Source organism: Sciurus vulgaris, assembly GCF_902686455.1.
Source record: "Sciurus vulgaris genome assembly, chromosome: 1".
NCBI lineage: Eukaryota > Metazoa > Chordata > Mammalia > Rodentia > Sciuridae > Sciurus > Sciurus vulgaris.
The window spans coordinates 20,791,946-20,814,005 of NC_136461.1; the positions used below are offsets into that span (position 1 = coordinate 20,791,946).

General features: G+C 36.1%; 1 protein-coding gene across 24 annotated transcripts in view; it reads left to right on the forward strand.

Moving 5' to 3' along the window:
- The window catches only part of EPB41 (erythrocyte membrane protein band 4.1), a 164,756-nt gene that overhangs the window by 71,451 nt on the left and 71,245 nt on the right, over positions 1–22,060 (forward strand). For all 24 annotated transcript variants that reach the window (XM_079114308.1, XM_079114314.1, XM_079114313.1 and 21 more), the window contains exons 2-6: positions 637–1,111; positions 2,547–2,756; positions 5,550–5,654; positions 13,154–13,196; positions 21,289–21,364. In XM_079114308.1, coding sequence (XP_078970434.1) covers positions 637–1,111; positions 2,547–2,756; positions 5,550–5,654; positions 13,154–13,196; positions 21,289–21,364 — 909 coding nt within the window. The remainder of the gene's footprint in view (positions 1–636; positions 1,112–2,546; positions 2,757–5,549; positions 5,655–13,153; positions 13,197–21,288; positions 21,365–22,060) is intronic.

Below are 22,060 nucleotides of genomic sequence, written 5' to 3' on the forward strand. Positions count from 1 at the left end.
TGAGACAGGGACTCACTAAATTACTGAGGCTGGCTTCAAACTTGCAGTCCTCCTTCCTCAGCCTTCCAGGTCAATGGGATTATAGGTGTGTGCCACCACACCTGGCATGTTTGTTGTTCTCAATAGAGACGTCTGTTCATTCTAAGAACTATTAAGAAGAACAATAAAGACCTGGGAAACTTTCTAACTGAATCATCTCTTGGGGTATGGAGAATTTTGCAGAGAATAATTTCTGCAAATCCTGCACCTTCATACTGATACCCTCAAAGGACAATATGCAAACAAGATCCTTTTTTTTTTTTTTTTTTAAGGAAGGATAAAATGATATTTGCTATGTGTAGTTCTGAGCGTTTAACTTAATATATGAGGTATTTCATTACATAGATGCAGTGGGTATTATTTTAAGCTAATCTCTCTATGTGCATATCTTTAGAGACTTGAGGCATTAATCATTTATTCAGAATGTATAGGTAAAATAGTATTGTACTTTAATGAAAAGTCTCATGTTTAATGGATTGGAGTTCCATTTGTTGGTGATTAAATACCTAAATATATGAATTTTTTAGGATTTAGGGTTTTCCTACATTTGCATGTTTTGCTTACAAGAGCTCTTCTTTTCCATCTTCTTTCTAATAGCAACATCATGACAACAGAGAAGAGTTTAGTGGTTGAGGCTGAAAATTCTCAGCACCAACAACAGAAGGAAGAGGGTGAGGGACCCACCAACTCAGGACAGCAGGAAGCTCAGCTGGAAGAGGCTTCTCAAGCAGCAGCTGAAGGGGACAATCAGTGCGAGCTGAAGCTGAAAACATCCAATGGAGACACTCCAACTCACGAAGACCTGACTAAGAACAAGGATCGGACATCAGAAAGCAGAGGCCTCTCACGACTGCTCTCCTCATTTCTCAAAAGGCCCAAGTCCCAGGTCTCTGAGGAAGAAGTCAAAGAGGTAGAGTTAGATAAAGAAAAAGGTGAAGGTCAGAAAGAGACAGAATTTGGAACCAGTATTGATGAAGAAATTATTTTAAAGGCCCCAATTGCAGCTCCTGAACCTGAGCTCAAAACAGATCCTTCCTTGGATCTTCATTCATTAAGCAGTGCAGAAACACAGGTAAGGATGTGTGAATACGGGGAAAGTTGGAAAGTAAAGATAGGTTAGACTTTGTTTAATTGAAAAACATTTTGTTTCATTTCTCAAGAGCCAGTTAACTTAGGCATTGGTAATAATTAAACAAGATGAAACTTCAGAGTTACCAGCCTAAAGAAATTAATGTGGTCAGTGGACACTTGATTTTTAAAAAGATATACTCTATAAATCAAAGAGAAGGAAATGAAAGAAAAGTTATCAAGTGAGTTTGTTCAGCCCATATATCATCTTGCTGTAATAATTGAATAAGTTCAGGATTTTAATGAGAAAGTAAAGAAATTCTTAGAAATGGAATAGTTGACACCCAATTTTGTCCTTTTATGGAACTTTTTGGGAAAACCGTAGGATAGATTCAAGCCATCCAAGGGTATGTGATAGAGTTGAGCCATGTCTGCCTTATTTTGGTCTTCTTCAACTAGATCCTATTACTACAGAGTGTAAGATGTAGATGGGGAATTCCAGCTCTTCTATCACTTGTGTAATGTTTATTAGTATAGGGCCTTAATTTTGTTACAGTGTAATTAAACTATGCATGAGTTATTCATTTGTCTAAAAAACATAGGAAGATATCATCACTGTATGTAACTCAATTTATTTCTGGGTCTAAAGTTTGAGCTATACATATAGTTTTATTAGAATTTTCTAAAAAGATTATATATTTTTCTAGACATAGTACTTGTATATTCAGAATATTAAAGGTAAAATTAGGATAAGATGGTAATTGTGCATTTGCTATTAGTGAAACAAAGTTGAAAACAGGATTCACTGTATAGTGTAATTGTTTTGAATACACATGAAGGAATCAGACCAGGGAGTTCAAATCACAGAGAAGTGACCCTCTTCATTTTATCACTTTCTTCCTTCACACAGTGGGGACAGTGATACCTACCTCACTTGACTATCGTGAGGATAAAAGAAATAAACATGTAAAACCTGAAATATAATAAGCACTCAATAAATGTTAGCTAGTATAACTCTGTAAGTAAACATGAACAGTTAAAAGCAAAGAAACCCTAAATATAGTCTCCCTAATTACAGGCATGTGCCTGGAAGAAACAATGAAGTTTTGGCAAACTTTAATAATATCATATAATGTCATAACCAGAAAAAAGTATAACATTGAAAGCAATAGACCGATGTCTTATAATTTACCTGAAACCATCATTTATTAATTTGATGGAATTCTATCTGAGAAATTTTGAGAATAGTGAAGTCTAGTAGATCTTTTGGGGGATCATAATATATTTTATAAAAATAATTATTTAATGTTAATGTCCACCTATATTTGCTTTAATAGCTTTTCTTCTTCACTTAGTATTTTTATTGGTAGGATTATTACAGGTAAAAGTATATTCTACACACTTTGTAAAATGTCTTTATTACTTACCTGGACATGCAGCCAGCTCAGGAAGAACACAGAGAAGATCTAGATTTTGAAACTAAGGAAGGAGAAGAAATTGAAGAGTGCTCCAAAACAGAAGTAAAAGAAGATCCTGAATCAAAAGCAGAAAGAGATTTAAAATCTTCCCAGAAATCAGTCAGAAGACACAGAAACATGCATTGCAAGGTTTCTTTGTTGGATGACACAGTTTATGAGTGTGTCGTGGAGGTGAGTGCTTTTTAATTTCTCGTAGCCAGAACTCTTACGAATTTTTTCCGTGTGATTTGGGTAAATGGTGCCTTTGCCCAAGACAAGGCCCACTCTAATGTCTATTTCTTATTTATTTATTTATTTTTAAAATTTGTTCTTTTTAGATATATATGACAGTAGAATGTATTTTAACATGTTACGCATACATGAAATAACTTCCAATTCTTGTGGTTGTACATGATGTGGAGTTACACTGGTTGTGTATCCATATGTGAACATAGGAAAGTTATGTCCCATTCATTCTATTGTCTTTCTTATTCCCATTCCCCCCCCTTCCCTTCATTCCCCTTTATCTAATCCAATGAATTTCTATTCTTTGCCGCCCCCCCACCTTATTGTGTGTTAGCATCTGCATATCAGAGAGAATATTTTGCCTTTGGTTTTTTGAGATTGACTTATTTCACTTAGAATGATAATTTCCATTTCCAGCTATTGAAAACGGAACTGCTGTAAACATTGATGTGGCCGAGTCTAATGACTATCTGTGGATTAAAATGTTAATAGTGATTTTCTGGGGATGAGAGTGTGAGAAGATTATGAATTAATCTTATTTCTCCATTTTTTTTCTCTATCTGCCAAAATCTTGTGACTTAGCATGTGTTACTTTTGCAATAATTTTTTTTTTTAAAAAGATGTATTTGCTATTTATAGAGTTCTTTTTGATGACTGGATTTCCCAAGATAGCCTCAATTTCTGATATTAGGTCCAGCTTTCCCTGTAATTATGTTTGTTAAAGAAATTCTGTCTGTAACATTTCTGTTTCCCCAGACTTAAATCTCAATGTTTATCTAATGTATGTCTTTAGTGCCATGAGATAGCATATAAAAGTGTAAATCAAATAAACCATTTCTTAAAATTCCCTAATATTTTATGAAAGAATAATTAATTGAATCAGTATTGAATTAAAATGTCAGAGTTATTCAGTTTCTCTTTTGCTCCTGCAGGACAAGTTAAAATAAAGCATCTATTAACTGTTTTTTAAAACTAGAGCAGTAATTGCCAATTATTGTTACTAATAGCTTTTATGAATAAAACATGCCATTTACATTTTCTTATATCTTATCTATACAACAAATTATTTCTAAGTTGAATTTTGTACAAAAGCAGATATATCCAAACACAAACCCTAAAATATTGTTATATTTACTATTAGGTATTCACTCTCCAAGTTGTGAAAAGGAAATCAAGAAAAATGTACTTTTGCACTTTGAAAAATTGCTACTGCACCTGGAAACCTAGGGGAGACCTAGGGTTTACTTTCTCTGCTTCTTGCAACTAGCTAGTGTAGAGATAGGAAAGCTATTTCACATTCTTTCATTCACATTCAGGTCAAGATTTAGATATGGGTCCTCATATCTGTAACCCTTGGGAACAGATGTGTTTCAGAATTCAGAATAGATTGAAATTTAGAAAGGTGATCAATATGTATTCTGCTTATTTCACAATATACCCAGTAGGGTCTGTAGGGTCTGTAGCAGTGTCTGCAGGGCTCAAATGTATTTCTATAGGGAAATATATGAAGATTCACCCTAAGATGGATAAATGAAGATGACAAGTAGCTTCTTTATAGGCTCAGGTCAGAATTTCCTTCACATGAGCTTTAGTGCCTCCCTTCTCCCCAAAAAGTCTTTGAATTTTTAGAACTGGACTTTAAAATTGAGAATATGGGAATTAGGGACCTGTGCATGAAGAATGTTCAACTCATCTTCTATCATTGTAGTGAAAGCAGGAGGAAAAAGAAAAAAGAGAAGAAAATAATGAAGTAGAATGGGTTAAGACCCAGGTGAATGAACATTTGTATGAATTACTAATAGTCATTTGAAATAACTCGTGAAGAGGAGCATGCGTCATCTGTGTATACTAAAAAGATTTCTAGGGCTAGGTGTATAGCTCAGTGATAGAGCAGTTACCCAACATTTACAAAGCCCTGGGTTCCATCCCTAGCACTGGTTTCTAACTTTTAGCAATATTTTGGATATATTTCTCAGAAGGCATTAGCATGTTCAATTTTTTTTTGATAATTTCTGTAAATGGACAGGAATAAATATTCTTATAATTTTATAGTCAAGAAAGCTAGTATTAGTTGAACCTGCTCAGGTTAGTTGAAGCTACTTAGGTTTTTAGACTAGTGAATGAAGGAGTTAGGATTTTTAAATTCTAAGCCACAGTCTCTAGGGCCTTTCTTTCCTATAAATGGAAGTGAAAGTACCCAAATTTGGGAGTGGTTTGTAACACTACCAAAAGAGCTGCTTCAACAGGTAGTGTCTGTAGGCTATCTAGAATTTTACTTTACACCTTTTTCTGAAGGAGATTGTAGGGGGTTGAATCATAGCTCATTCTCTTAGGACATTTGTCCTGAAAATACTCGTCTAATGATTTCTACAGCCATAGGTAACTGTGGGTGTTGACAGTTGATTCAGCTGGTTGCAGGCCCATGGCATGTTCCAGGAAATATTGCCCCCAAAATAAAGAATATGATGTTTATGATGGAGGTAGGGGATGGGAGATAGAGGAAAGGTAGAATTTTGCTTTGCATTGAAACTGTGTCCAAGGTACTATTCTTGTGTTGCATATGTAAGCTGACAAATTGAAAAACAGTAATTTAGATCATATTGTTCTATGAGACTGTGTAGTCATCTGAAATTTAATAACCAAAGGTAAAAGAGGAAATTGAAAAGTAACATTTTTTTAAAATTTGGTGATGAATACAAGGTTAAGAAGAAACCTCAATAACTCTGTTTATTGTTGCAGAAACATGCTAAGGGGCAAGATTTGCTTAAACGAGTATGTGAACACCTCAATCTTTTGGAAAAAGACTACTTTGGTCTAGCCATTTGGGATAGCGTAACCTCTAAGGTAAGGAGACAGCAAGCAGTGTGGGAAACTGACAGAAAAATTCATTTGAATTCTTTTGTTGTTACTGTTAAGAATGTATTTATGCCCACCTAAGTACACTTACAGTCTGTTCTAGTTTCTCAGATTCCCCTGCTATTTTCCTTCTATAATTGTCTTTAAAGAAAATACTATTACTAGTGTATTCTTTTATCATTGAGAGAAAGTATTTATTATGTATTTTTAAAAGGTAGGGAAAGTAAAGAGGTATATGCCCTAATTGGCAAGCAGATGCCAGTAACTTCATATTATTATGCAATAAATATAGTATCTAATATGTAGGAAGTTTATAATAAATATTTGTTGAATGGATGTAATTATGATACATAATTTGCAAGTAATATTATTGAAGAGAATAAACTCCTAATATTATTAAAAGAATCATGTAACGAATCTGACATTTTCTCTAAACTAAGAGGAAACCAGTTGTTAACTTGTGGTGAAAGGACAAGAATGGGTAACAACACGGAGGAGGGAAGAAAGGTTAAAAACCAGGCATTTACCTCAGAATGCTTGAATTATTTCCTGGGCCAATTAATTGAAGTTGCAAATCTTTAGCTTAAAATCTGATGAAAACTTAAGTCCAGTTTTTAACAAGTGTTTGCATGTGCTGTACTTGCTACCATGGACAGAGCTGTGAATAAGGAAGACATGGTCCCTGCCCGCTGGAGCTTCCAGTTTAGTGTGAAGAGACCATTAATTACTGGTGTGATGACCATTATTCAAAAGGAAGTACAGAATATCATGGGAAGTTAGGACTGGAAAGTTTTCTCTGAGGAAGGGATACCCAAGCCAAAACCTGAAGGATAAAGTGGGCAAGGGAAATGACAGAATGGCTTGTGTAAAGACCTACAGTTGAGAGTGACATTCAAAGAACTGAGAGCCAGGGAGGCTGGCTGAACATTGGAGGGGAGGAATAGGGTAAATGGAAGAATCTAGAGAGCAACACAGGGGTTGGAGGAGTCCTGGAAAGAGTCTTTCATGCAGTGTTGGTTCTTTTTCCAAAATGATTTCAAATTATTAAGAAAAATTGAAGCTGGGTGTGGTGGTGCATGCCTGTAATTCCAGTGGCTCAGGAGGATCTCAGATTCAAAGCCAGCCTCAGCAACTTAGCAAGGGTGTAAGTAACCTAGTGAGACCCTGTCTCAGAAGAAAAAAAAAAAAGAAGAAAAGGCTGGGGATGTGGCTCAATGGTTAAGTGCCCTTGGGTTCAATCCCTAGTGCCAAAAAAAAAAAAAAAAAAAAAATATATTTATATATATATATATATATATATATATTTATATATTGAGGATGGTAGCGCTGAACAACTGCAAACCCTATGGATCAGGTTATTTGAGTTGGTTTTTGCAAACTAGAAGGAGTGGAATGACAATTCACCTGACATTATTTACTCCTACTAGCTACCTCTAAATTCGCAAAAGTTTGTTCCTTCTCTGAACAACTACTGATTCTAACAGAAGAATTGTGTCTGCGGCACTAGGTTAATATTGTTCTTTAAGGACTTAACCTTTACTTTGTCTCCCTAAAGGCTCAAACATGCTTTTACTAGAACTTCTATTTCTCACTAGCAAAGGAACATTGAAATCAATTTAAAAAAAAAAGATATCCCAAAATTGTAGTGAAAAACTTTCTGCAGCTGTGAGCCAGAAAATTCTACCAAGAATCTAAAAAGAAAATACTCTGAAAATTATTTGTTATATAAGCTCAATGAGATAATTTTGATTTCTAGAAATTGAGTAGTTATATTGTAGAAAAAGAAAAACCAAGGTTGATTTGAGGGTAATTAAGAATTCTTTAACTTGGCAGGTACATAAATTCACTGAGTACCTACTTACTTCACATAACTGGAAATAAATTTTCTGTGAACCAAGTTTGTAGAAGCTAGCTCATTTAGCAGGGGTTCAGCAGAAGAAATCCTACTGTTGGACTGGGGAGATAGCTCAGTATGTAGAGTGCTTGCCTGGCAAGCACAAGGCCCTGGGTTCGATCCCCAGCACTGCAAAAAAAAAAAAAAAAAAAAAGAAAAAGAAAAAAGAAATCCTGCTGTTGAGATTCTAGGGCCCATATTGGGATAAAATTTTTCGGTTTCATTAAAAACTTTTTATTAGCGTTGTCCATACTCTGTCCTATAGCAAGTTTTATTTCCTTTATAGGAATTTCTACTATCTTAGTTTTTAATAAGCAAATTTTAAATTATTTTATTTCATTTTATGTTTATGTGTAAAGTGTTGAAAGTATGGAATATAAAAGCTGAATAGCAAAGTGCAAACCTGCCTATGTAAGGAAAAGGCATACAGTCCCTCATAAAGTATTTCTGGAAAAGGAAATGTGATGTTTCTGAATCATAATCTAGCTTAAACTTACCTGATAGTTTAGTAAGAGCTCTTTTTGGGGAGGTTGGTGGGCAAGTGGCCCTAGAAAATGTAGGTCTTATTACAGTCAGAACATTGGCAGTCTGTAGTGCCAATCAGGTTCTTAAAGGATATCCAGGAGGACCACGGCCAGAATCATGCTGTTTCTTATTCTTCTGCTAACTTTGGGTTCCTTGCCTCACCCCTACTTTATAGAATCAAGGTAGTGGGATCTCCTGCTCCAGGGTTCTGAGATTTCACATTTATATATCTTGGTGTGGGTTGATTTTCATCCATTGTTCTGGACTGGTGTTTATATTCTTCACTAGATATTGATTACCTCAAGAATGTCCTTGGCTAGCACATTGCCTGCCCTGAATATGGCAGACATTCAGTAAATTAATCGAAAAATTGAAACATTGTTATACTTTAGAGAATAACTTTGTCACTTACTAATTAGGAGTTAGGTAAATTATTCATATTCTCATTGATAAAATAGGAATGATGATGAGATAATCTTTTTAAAAGCATGCAGAGGGGCCAAAGCTGGGACTCAGTGGTAGAGCATTTGCCTAGCATGTGTGAGGCACTGAGTTTAATCCTCAGCACTGCATTAAACAAAAACAAAAAAAAAAAAAAAAAAAAAAGTTATTGTGTCCAACTACAATTAAAAATTTTAAAAACGCATGCAGAATGGCCTGATATGTAGTAAGCGCTCAATAAAAATTAGGTGTTACCGAAACTGGAGTTGCTGCTCTTCTGCAGGCAGGTGGGGTCTTCGTGCTGAGAAAGGTATTGCAGCTCTTAGTGACGGGCCTTGCCCTCCAGTGTTGCAGCAGACCCTGGGAGCTCACTGCCAATTTCTTCTTTCTGGGTTCTTGTCTGGAATTTGAAGAATGAAATCCTCAGACCAGGAAAAGTGAGAGTAAGACTAGGATTTATCCAGTGTGACTAGAACAAAATTCTTTTGGGTGGGAGGGGACACTGAACAAGGGTTGCTGCCTGAGTGTGCTAGCCTAGGGGTTTATACAGAGTGAACGCTATTGGTCCAAATCTATGATAATTAGGGTTTGGAAAGGTACTGACACTGTTGCCAGTTGCCCTACTCACTCTGACCAGAGAAGAAGAAAAGAGGTCAAGAAGCAAACTTCTGCTCTGAGAGATTTTTGTGACTGTGAATCAAGTTATATGAGTTAAATATATTCCCCATATTTTATTTCTGCCTAAAATTATTTATGAATGAATTGAGGATTTTTCTCTTGGGGGAAAAGTCACTCACATTAATTACCCCTCCCTCCTAATTACTTCTGTAAGCAAAAAACAAAAGTTGTTTCAGCCAAAGAACTGGGGGTGTAACAGTAGTATAATGTCCCAGGGTTCAATCCCCAGTAACAAGAATGATGACAACAACAATAAACAAACCAAAAAAACTTAACCCCTTCTTGTAAATAAGAAAAATTTTAAATTAGGACTGCATTCAATCCAATAGTATTTGGTCTTCTTTTGCCTCCCATTTTCTGTGTGGATGCATATTCAAATAGAAACCAGATTATCCAGAATTGTTATTTTAGAAGAGAGTTTGAGATACCTAGTAAAATCTATAGCTGTCTTCTCAATATTTTGTCATTTTCTAAATTAAGTCCTATCTCTTTCCTCTAACATTCTCTTCTGTCTTTCTTTTATTTTCTCTCCTCCTTTATTTTTTTTGCACTAGGGTTTGCGCTCAGGGTCTCTTTGTTCTCTGTCCCAGAGACATGATCTCATCATGCCCTTTTGCTAAGCAATATTGGTCTCATTTATGCAGTTTTATATATATATATATATGTATATATATATATGTCTCAAATAATTTATTCTATAATAACTCTATGCAGAGGGTAGTTTGTGCCAAATTTACATATAAAAAAAGTGAGGCTCAGATTATCTTATGTAAGGTTTATACAGCTAATAAATGGAGAGGTCGAGGCAAGATTACAATTCCAGCCTGACTTCAAAGCACGCACGCTGAACCATTACACTCTGCTGGACCACAGTTACCATTCTCAACAGTCGCTTATTTGGTCTCCCTGCCTTTAACTCTTCCTCTAATTCATGCCACTCCTTTATTTTAGCTCCTCTAATGGCTCCTGCTCACTCAGAACTTGACAGAGTCGGTATTTCTTAGCATGGAGCACCGTGCCTTCCCTGCCTGGTCTGGCCCACCCTTCCCTTTCCTTTTCAGTTTCAAATGTCTCCTTACCTCTGGGCTCAAGCTGTGGGAAGCTACATGTGGCAGTTCAGACATAATCATGTTCTTTTTTTTTATACTTGAGTGGCTTTCTAATTACCTTCTTTTCTTTTTTGCCTGGATACCTCCTGTCTGTCTGTCAAGACTCAGTGTCGATCCCTGGACACTCTATTGGAGAAACATTTCCTGACTGCCTTCCAACCCTTGCTGGGGCACGTCCTGTGATCTCACGGGGCCCCAGGCTCTGTCACAGCACTATCAGTGATGGCCACACCTAGAACAAATTGATTCATTATTCATCCCTCACATTAAAATGACAGCTCCTAAGGGACAAGGGCTCTTTTTTAGTCCTTTTTTTGAATCCACACTGCCTTCCACATTGACACATTCTTCAAATATTTGTTTGCTAAATAAAATTCTGGGCGTTAAATAATTTGAGCATAAAATTAACTTACTGTCCACATTGATTCTTCTTGTCTCCAGGAGGTTTTGTTTTGCTTTTTTCCTGGTGCTAGGGATTGAACTCGGGGCCTTCATGGATGCTAGGCAAGCGCTCTGTTATGAACTACTTTCCCAGACCTTTTTAATTTTATTTTGGGACAGGGTTTCTCTCAGTTGCCCAGGCTGGCCTCAAACTTGCCATCCTTCTCAGGTTCCTGAGTAGCTGAGATTACAGGTGTGGCATGATACCCAGCTCTTTATTGTTTTAATGTTGATATGGAGGTATAGATACTGAAAAATAAGGCAGCTTAGGCCTTGGAGTCTCCATGTGACAAATCTGAATTTGCCATCTCAGTATCAAATTGGTGGGAATTTTAGCTCCAGAGTCATAGAATGACTCATGGAGTCCCTGGAAGGGACTTGGAAACTTCAGGTCACCTTGAGGGATTCTCTTAAATATGGAGTTCTTTACTATTGTAGGTGATATCCACTCCAAAGTAGTAAAAAATTGTCTTCCTTAAGTGTCTCAGATTGCATAGTATAAACCAAGGCTCTCAGAGATTCAATAGAACTTGTCAGTTAGCGTTTCTGAAATTTTGCTTTGGGTCTGGGAATATAGCTCAGTTGGTAGAGTGCTTGCCTAGCATGCACAAGGCCCTGGGTTCAAGCCCCAGCACCACCACCAAAAATAAATTTTTTTTTTTTTTTTTTTTGCTTTTGCATCTCTTGCAACTTAAAGTTCTTTAATCTAAATGAGAGACTAAGGTCCCCCTTGCTGACAGGGCTTAAACCAGTGTGTGCCTAATTTTTATACTATAGAACAATTTTATATTAAGTGGTATTAATTAATAAACATTTCTGTGTTAATTGTGAGGGAGTATTAAAGGAAGCTAGTCCTTAATCTTTGTGCTTATTGTCTTTTGTGGTGACTATCTTTCTATATAATCAAATATAAAACTGGTGTTCAAGCTCATTGCTTTAGTCATGCAGATAAGTTGGTCACCCTTGTTGATAGAGGGCACAAAGGGGACATCTTCTTTTTTCTGAATATCACTAAAATTCATTTTTAGACTTTTTGAATGAGGCAAAGGAAGGATTAGGTAGAAGTAAAAGTGGGGCTCCTGGGGTTTTGATAGTACTATCATTCTTATAGTTCACTTTGTTATTTTACTGACCTATGTACTTAGTTTTAGGTTATTTCTTGTGTGTGTACATATGTATGTATGTATTGGAGATCAAGCCCAGGGCCTTCAGCATAAGAACACACATGCTCTACCACTGGGCTATACCCTCAGCCAATGTACTTTTCCATATGTATCTTCACTCAGTAAAAATGTTTGAAATAATTCTAGATATTGGTCTGGGACTGTAGCTCAATGGTAAGGTGCTTGCCTCCCATGTGCGAGGCACTGAGTTCAATCCTCAGCACCACATAAAAATAAATACATAAATACATTGTGTCCATCTACAACTAAAAAAAAATTTTTTTTTTTTTTTTTTGGGTACTGGGGATTGAACTCAGGGGCACTCAACTGCCACATCCCCAACCCTATTTTGTATTTTATTTAGAGACAGTGTCTCACTGAGTTGCTTAGTGCCTCACTGTTGCTGAAGCTGACTTTGAACTCTTGATCCTCCTGATTCAGCCTCCCAAGCTGCTGGGATTACAGGCATGCACCACCACACCCAGCTACAACTAAAAAATATTTTTTAAAAATAATCCTAGAAATTTAGTGATTTTTGTCTTCAAGCATTTCTCAAAAGTTCCTATGAAAGATGTTAATGGTGAGGCTCTTTTCAAGTGCTATTATTTTACATGGTCCACCATGGGCTATGGAGCTCTGTCCTGGTGATGTGTGGACCCTTGAGGGGAAAGATTATTGTGGGCAAGAGTAGTCAGCGGAAACAAATCCGTTTATCCTGTAAACATTAACTGGGTGTGAACCATGTACCAGATGCTGTGCCAATGTAGAAAACTTGAATGAGACAAAGGTCAGGGTTGGAAGGGAAAGTAAGATTTGGATAATGTGAATTGATTCTGGTTGTAGACTCTTTTTTAGACTTTACTGAATAATATAAACAATAAGGGTTTATTTCACACTTAATGTTTACCAAGAGATTTCCATATATTAACTCATTTAATCTTCCTAACTCTGTGAGGTGGGTTCTACTAGTAATATCTCATTTTACAAATGAGAGGACTGAGACCTAGAGATGTAAAGTTACTCAGTTAGGACGCAGTGGAGCTTGGCTTCAAGCCCAGCTTCTGACTCTTACTTTGGTGAACATCATTATGTTTTGTAAAATCAATGCAAAGACTGTTGAGGGAAGTGCAGGCTGATGTGGAGGCACTCTTCCAAGATGGTCAGTGATCCTGCTTCCAGGACACTGTTGTTGGTATGTTTTGGAGCTCTGTGTGAATGCCCTTTCTCTTTTTACAGACATGGCTGGATTCTGCCAAAGAAATCAAAAAGCAGGTTCGAGGTAAGTAGATAGAGCCCTTTTTACAGTTTTCCCTTTCTTTTAGTAGGTCAGGGGATTTCCATCCACTTCTGGCTGTGAGTCAGTCACTTGAATCCTGACCATTGCAGATTGCTTTGAAATGGATATAAAGCATTCCCCTGGAAGGAGGAGATTCCGTAATAGAAAAATGTGGCAGAGGAGGACACTATTGAGATGTAGGTCAGATCTTGACCTTTTTTTTTTTTTAAACAAGTAGGCAAAGCTAGGGAAGATAGGAACAGGTGAGAGCGACAAGTGGAAAAGAACAAAGATGAGAAGAGAAAAAGGGTATGGGAGTCAGCTCTCAAAATGGTAGTGCTTGCAACTGCTGTAACCGCTCGTAGGAGTTTGCTGCTAGATCCTGCCCCGTTTAAATTGTTCTGGACTATTGTACTGTATTATAACTTTCTTCTTTCTTTCTTTCTTTCCTTCTTTTTTTTCTTTTTGGTTCCCGGGATTGAACTCAGGGCCTCACACACTCTACCTCTGACCTCTGAGCCACGCGTGAGCCCTGTGTTCTAACTTTCTCCCTGTTTTCCTCCCTGTCCAGTTGTCCCTCCTTATCTGTGGTTTCACTTTCCACCCTCTCGGTTACCCACAATCGACTGTGGTCTATAAATATCGAACAGAAAATTCCAGAAATAAATAACTTACAGGTTTTGAATTGCGTGCCATTCTTAGGCAGTCCTGCTCTGGTCTGGCCTGGAACAGGAATCATCCTTTTGTCCAGTGTAACCGCGCTGTGTTGGCTGCCCACCTGTTAGTTGCTTAGTGGCCATCAGGCCATCACGGTATCGCAGTGACTGTGTTCAAGTAAGCCTTATTTTACTTAATAATGGCCATAGAGTGCAGGAGTAGTGAGGCTGGCGATTTGGCTAGACCAAAGAGAAGCTGTAAAGGGTGTTCTTTATTTGAAATGGTGAGTTTTCAACCTTCTGATAGGTATGTATATATAGGAAAAAATGTATGCACAGGGATTGGCACTCTCCAAGATTTCAGGCTTCTACTGGGGGTTTTGGGATGGAACACGTTCCCTGAAGATAAGGGATGATCGCTATAGTTCTTTTCATCTCTTCTGGCAGTCTTTTCCAACTTGAAGTGTAAGGGATCATGGAAGATAGAAAGAATGAAGGATAAAAGTGGCTTGCCACTGGCCCTTCTGCCATTGTGGCTTCTCTGCTAGCTTTAAGCCCTCTAACTTAGCTCATGCGGTATGCCCTACTCAGGCTGGTGTCTGGGATGAAGAAAGGTAAACATTAGTATTTTGTAGCCTCTGGCCCAACAGGTTAGCTAAGAGGTAGATGCTTTTTTTGTCTTGTTTTGTTTTGTTCTGATTAAGGATCAATAGCTATCCTTTTAGTTTAGTTTATTTTTGAAGAAACTTTCAGGAAATGCAGGAGTTATTCGTTAAAGTTTTAACTATCACCCGAATGTAAACTTTATTGCCAGACAACAGGCAGGAATCAAGAAAGGCTTAATTAAGACCCCGTATTGTCGAGTGTCTTTGTTTCTGTAACCTCAGCGTCCTGAGTCACTGGGATTATAGACCTGCGTCACCAACACGCAGCTCATTCATTTCTTTTCTTTTTTTTTTTTTTTTTGGTGCTGTGGATTGAACCCAGGGCCTTGTGCTTGCAAGGCAAGCACTCTACCGACTGAGCTATCTCCCAGCCCCCCATTCATTTCTTAAAACACTTCTGTTAGGGTGAAATGTTTTCCTTTAGACTCTGTTTATAATTGTTTTAACTTTATTAAAAGAAAGAAGATAATCCTTTGGATTGCCAGCTTTTCATATTTGCTCTTTACCTGTAAAAACTTGTTTTAAAATGCAAGTCAGAGCAAAAAGTATTCAGAATATTTGAGACACGACAAGAAAAAAAAATTTCTAGTTTCTTTTCAGTGAAGATGCTTTTAATATTCAGTATTACTCAGAAACAATATTACCCATATAAGAGGATTCTTTAGGAGGAAAAGTTAACATTGTTTATGCTAAGTAAAGACTATTTAGTAGATTCCTAGGTATTAAAAAAATCTCTTGGTAAGAAAAAGAACTTAAATGTATAGCATTTCAAAAAATTATAAAATAGCAAAAATCCCTCCTTCAACATGAAAAGAATTTTTCTAGTAAAAACTTTAATAATCAAGATGTAAATATCGGGGTAGGGGGAAGGGAAAAATAATAACAGAATGAATCAAACAACATTACCCTATGTAAATTTATGATTACACAAATGGTATGCCTTGACTCCATGTACAAATAGAGAAACAACATGTATCCCATTTGTTTACAATAAAAAAAAAGAAAGAAAAGAAAAAAAAAGATGTAAGTATCTCATTTAGCCTGAGTAACATTTATCTATCACAAAGGTATTTTCTTTTTTAAATTTTCATCATACAAGTAGTGTATACTGGTGATAAATTTTAATATTATTGGATATAGTCACAAATTGATAAAACCTTTATGTTTTTTGTTAGGCATGAACAAATTTTGCTTTTCAAAAATACAAGTGTCGGGCTGGAGTTGTGGCTCAGTAGAGCACTTTCCTTGCATGTGTGAGGCACTGGGTTCAATTCTCAGCACTGTGTATAAATAAATTAATTAAATAAAGATCCATCGATGACCAGAAAAAATATTTTAAAAAAAAGATAGATGTTATTAGTGTGTGTAAAACTGACAGATGAGCACAGCACAAGGTGAAGCTCCCTTCTCCCCTGTCTTAGTCATGCAAGTTTCCTTTCCTGGAGGCAACCATGGTAACTAATTTCTTCTTGAGATGTTCTGAGTGTATATAGACACACACCCATGGGTTTTTGAAATTCATCTCTGTTAAAAAAGATTTCACTAAGTAGTTCTTGATCTGCATTATGAGTGAGATTCTGATTTTTTTCTTTTGTATTCCCCTTAATGTTTTTAAGTGCTGATTTTCCCCCTCACTAAATTGGTTGTACATGAGTCATAATTTCATAGTTTAAAAAAAGTACCTACTTATATACCTGGAAGTGGAATTACTAGTTTATAGGTTATGTTTATTTTCCTCTTTACATGACATTGCCAAATTATTCTTTAAATTGATTCCAATAGTTTACACCCCCACCAGTATTATACAACAGTTCTTGGTTTCCTGTGTTTTCAGAAGGCAGACATTTTTTCTCCTATTATTAATTTTTTAAAAATTTGGACATAATTTCAGACTTACAGATAAATTGAAAGAATGGTATCAAAAATTCCTGGATACCCTTATAATTCACCCAGATTCCTCAGATGTTATTATTTACCTACATTTACTTTATCTTCTTTTCAGTTTATTTGTGCACACACAGACACAGGCATACACAGCTTTTTTCCTGAACCATTTAAAAGTAAGTTACATCTTAGCAGCACCATCCACAATGGCCAAAACATGGAAACAGCCCAAACATTCATTAACAGATAAACAAAATACAATGGAATATTATTAAGCCATAAAAAGGAATGAAGATGAGTCAACCTGTAGATGAGCCTTGAAAATGTTACACCAGAGATGAAAGGGCACACCGTGGACCCAGTTAAACCCTTGTGTAACACCGGTGGGGGAGAATAGGAACTGACTGCTTAGTGGACACAGGTCTCCTTTGGGAGTGATCAAAATGTCCTGGGACTAGGTAGAGGTGGTGGTTGCACAATTCTGTGAATGCACTAAGTGCCACCCAATGTTGCAGTGGTTAACATTGTGTGAATTCCACCTCAATTAAAAAAAGCGTAAGTTGCAGTCATGATGTCCTGCCCTTCTGCCGCTAATTACTTCAGTTGTAGGTCCTAAAAGCTAGCACTTTTATTCTCCTGCAGCCCCATGCTAGGGATTGAACCTCACCCATGTGAGGCGGGTGCCGAGCCTCATGTTAGGAATTTTCTTACATAACCACAATACATTATTAAAAGCAGAAAATTAACATTGAAACACTATTATAACCTATAAACATTATTTGTTACTCATCCCAATGCTATCCTTCAGAGCAAGAGAAAGCCTAAGGTAAAACAGCATTGTCACATCTCTTTAGTTTTCTGTAATCTGGTACAATTCCTGAGTTATTTCATAGCATTGGTAGTTTTGAAGTATTGACCAGCTGTTTCATAAGTGGTCAGTTGGAGTTTGTCTGATGTTTTTCTGCATGGTTAGATTCAGTTTATGCACTTTTGGTAAGAATGTCATTGAAGTGTTGCTGGGTTAGAAGGCAGAACTTTTTATTGGTGGCAATTTTTAGAGCTTTTTCTAGACACTATTTTTATCCTTCACTAAATATTTTCCACTAAATATTACTAATTATGTTTATCATGTTCTAGAAATGGTCACTAACTAAAGCTTAACTTTACTTTTTTTTTAAATCGCAGGTGATCAACCTTTTTAACATCCATGTTGTATTTAATTCTAAACTTGCTTACAGGGAAACTGGACAGTTTCTTTAGTAGTATCCAACAGTTGTAACTGTTTCATAGAAAAGAATAAAAACTGAAAGTTTTTATCTATTTAAGGCAGGAGTCTGCTGTGTTCCCCAGACTGGTCTTCCTCTGGTAAGGATCCTTTGGCCTCAGTATCCCCCGTGGCTAGGTCTACAGGCATGTGCTACCATGGCTGGCTGGAACCAAAAGTTTGAGTTCCTCATCTAATAAGTGCTGTTAACAAAAGTGAAAAGGTTAAATCTGGGCCATTTCCATTTAGTTATTATGCAGTTAAACTTCCATATTTTGGAGAGAAAATCCTAAATGGACCTATCATGGTGGTTCATGCCTGTGATTTCTGTTGCAGGGCAAATTAGTAAGACCCTGTCTGAAAATTAAAATAAGAAGGGCTCAGGATGTAGCTCAGTGTGCAAAGCCCTGGGCTCAATTCCCAGTACCATTGCATGCCCTCCCAACAGTACAGACAATTACAGGTTTTTAGTCAGTTTTTTTAAAAACTACTTTTTAGTCATTAGTGGACCCTTATTATTATTTTTTTAAAATTTATTTGTAAGCAGTGCTGAGAATGGAACCCAGTGCTTTGCACTTGCTAGGCAATCACTCTATCACTGAGCTACAACTCCCACCCCAGTTTTCTGTCAGTTTAAAAAACAAAAATTTTTATTTCACTATGTTCCAGTAACTTGAGGTCATTGGGATAACTAGAATAATGGATAGGTAAATAATTTCAATAAACTAGTATTCATTATCCTTCTTAGTCAATCCTTAAAAAAAAAAAAATCCCGATCTTTAGCATTCTCGTATGGCTTTCACAACAATGCTACGAGACCAGTTATTTTATTTCAGTCATTCGATAAATATTTTTTGAGCACTCATGATATGCCAAGCACTGTCAGAGGAACTAGGGATGCATACCAAATAAAACGGAAAAAGTTCTTGCCCTTAGGAATTTGTTTAATAGGAGAAGACAAAAGATTATCCCTTAAAAATTTTTCAGGCATCAAAACAAGTAGTGAATATACACAGAACAAAATTAAAATGGGATAAAATAGTATGTGGTGAAAGCAGGTGTCCCTGCTATTATTTTCCCCTTTCCTCCTGGGTTTCCTGCCTAGGAGATCCCCTTCCAAGTTTCCCAACTACTATAACTAGTTTATGGTATATCCTTATAGAGATGGTCTAGGAATATATAATCATACTTTTAATAATATTCTTTTTCTACCCCCACAACTCACATAGTAGCTTTCAATATGTACTGTTCTTTGATTTTTTTTTTCCTCGCTTAACACTATATGTTGGAGATTATTCTGTAAAAAGCTACTTATTTCTTTTTAATGTCTACCTAGTTTTCCAACATACAGCTAACTCATAATTTAACTTATCTTCTCTTGCTAAATATATACATTTAGGTTGTTTCTAGAATTTTGTAAATTATCTTATAAATGTAGCATTTTGACTACATTCAAGTATGTTGAGATACACTTATGAATATGAAATTGCAAAGTGAAAGGGCATATATGTGTCACTTTTTGATATTCTCAAATTGTTCTTCATAGTATTGAGAGTATTGTACCAATTTATATGCCTATCAGCAATAGATAAAAGTATTTCTTTTCTTTCAACAAATGGTAGGTATTTTCAAGTTTTTTTATATCAGTTACTTAACACAAAACTCAAAGAGATGAAAAAATCACTTTGTAAGCTGTTGCTTATTTGATTTTCTTAATGTTATTATGCAGCTAAAATAATATCATTTTTCTGTGTTAAGAAATAAGTTCAAAGTTCTCAAATGTTGAATTCACATATGTGAAACATTCTTTTGACTACCTTTGTTTTCCATATTGATTTTCTCTAATTAATGCATTTTTATAGGTGGTAAAGAGGACTTATAACATCTAGGGCTGGGCTTGTGGCTCAGTGGTAGAATGCTTGCTTATGTTTTGGGCACTGGGTTCGAGCCTCAGCACCACATAAAAATAAATAAAATAAAGGAATTGTGACCATCTACAACTAAAAATATACTTTTAAAAAGTCTATTTGAGGAATTATAAATAAACAATGGCTACGTTGACATGGTTTTATCATATTGGAAAGTGAAACAACAGACGGTATTAGTTTGTTATACACTGTAAATACTGCCCCTCCCTTTTTTTGAGAGACAGTTATGGGTTTGTTTTTCTGACCTGAGTGCCACTGAAGGTTTTTGAGATATGAAGCATTAGAAATGGGTTAATGTAAGTGTTAGGAGCTGAGTAGGCTTTGTTTATACTGGTCAAATGTTGAAGGAAAACATTGACCATTTCTAAGGAAATCCTATATTAAGTGTTTTCGTATGCTTAAAAGTACACATTCATTAAGACATTCACACTATTTCAGATATTTGGAGGTAAAACACAGAAGCATATTTGACACATAGATGTTTGTAGTAGGATAGTAGAACCCAGTGGTTAAAAGCATGGGATTTGGAGTAAGAAAATTCTGGTTCATTAACTGTGTACTTTCCTAAGTATCTGTTTCTTCATATATCAAGCAAATTAATATACTAGTACCTACGTCCTTGGGTTTCTGAGGAATAAAAAAGTTAATGTATGTAAGAGGGCTGACTTAGTGCCCGGCATACAGTAAGTACCCAGCCAAATGGTGAGTCCAAGCATCCTGATTATTGGCTGAGATCAGGCCTTACTCTTTGGAAGCTAACAGTCATGCTAGGAAAACCCTGAAGGGTGGCACTTAGCCGGAAAAACTGAAATGCATCTTCCATTTAACCTTTACTTAATCTCTGGTTTTCATTGTAGATTAAAAATATATATATAGGACTTTTTTTGTTTGTTCATTTCAGGATTTAATTCTTAGAGTTTCTATGCTTATTTTAAATGGAGCTATGGTTTTTTGTTTGTTTTGTTTGTTTTCTGTTTTAATAGTACTGGGATTGAACTCAGGGTAGCTATCCCCAGCTTTTTTAAAAATTTGAGTCAGGGTCTCAGTTTAGTGACCCCCTCTCAAAATAAAAAATGAGAAATAAGGACCCTTCGTAGGGTCCCTTCTTCCTTTAAAATAATTTCCCAATATCACTCATACTAATGAGACTAATGCTCTTGTTTATTTGAGATACTATTGACAGATACCACAAATAAATAATGCCAAAAGTGAGAAAGAATATCTGCTGGGAACCTGTGATCTCTCAGGACACAGAACAGTATAGAGTTTACATTTTGAAAACCTTTGCTACTGGGGTCTGGGGCTCTGGCTCAGTATTAGAGCACTTTCCTGGCTTGCATGAGGCCCTAGATTTGAATTCCCAGCCCCACAAACAAACTAACTAACTAAATACATAAATAGGAAATAAATAAAATTGCTCTAAACATGTTTACCTATAGGATCTATACTATGGTTTTCTTCATATTATTTTGCTTATGTACTTCTAGTTCTTTGTAAACAAAGTTAATAAGTTAAAGAAATGAAATCCTCTAGTACTAAATAGTGTATAAACAACTTTCTTCCTAAAAAAATTTTTTTTACCACAAAGCATGAAAATGTTAAAAGATTTTAAAAAAATTTTTCTTTCATTATTTTGAGATACTTAAAGCAATCAGAAAATTAGGCATAAACAGAAAATTGTTTTGTTCATTTTTGCAGGTGTCCCATGGAATTTCACATTTAATGTAAAGTTTTACCCACCTGACCCAGCACAGCTAACAGAAGACATAACAAGGTAAATAATTAATCTGTAGTTAAATTTGTAATAGTAATTCTCATTATCATAAACTCAAAATTGAAGAAAAATGATGTGCTGTTAAATGAGTAGCCTAAGATAGAAAGTTTCTGACCACTTTAAGATAGTTTTGCAAATAAGTGATCCAAAAAACCTCCAGTATCTGACCTGCCTAGAAGAAACCTGCAGAGCAACTTGTAGCCTTGCTTCTCAGCATATTATGCCAAGCAGTGGGCAGGGTTCCTCTACACACATGAAGTGGGAAGTGACTCTGCTGGGTTTGTTTGTTTGTTTTTTCCCTTGTCCTTCATACTTCTTTCTCACTATATTCCTTATAGGGATAAAAAAAAAAAAAAAAAGAAAAGAAAAAAACTAAAAGCTCAAGGTTATTATAATTTCTATCTCTCTTTTAGACTATATGATTAGGTATATGATCTCATGAACTGAATTTTCCTTTGAGCCTACTTAATTTATAAAATAATCTTACATTCTTTGAAAACAACCTAATGATTTGTTTTAAGAAAATGACTTTTGTCAGGCACAGTGGTGTATGCCTATAATCATAGCCTCTTGGGAGGCTGAGTCAGGAGGATCACAAGTTCAAGGCCAGCCTCAGCAATTTAGCAAGGCCTTAAACAAATAAAAAGGGCTGGGGATATGGCTCAATGGTTAATCCACTCTGGGTTCAATCCCCAG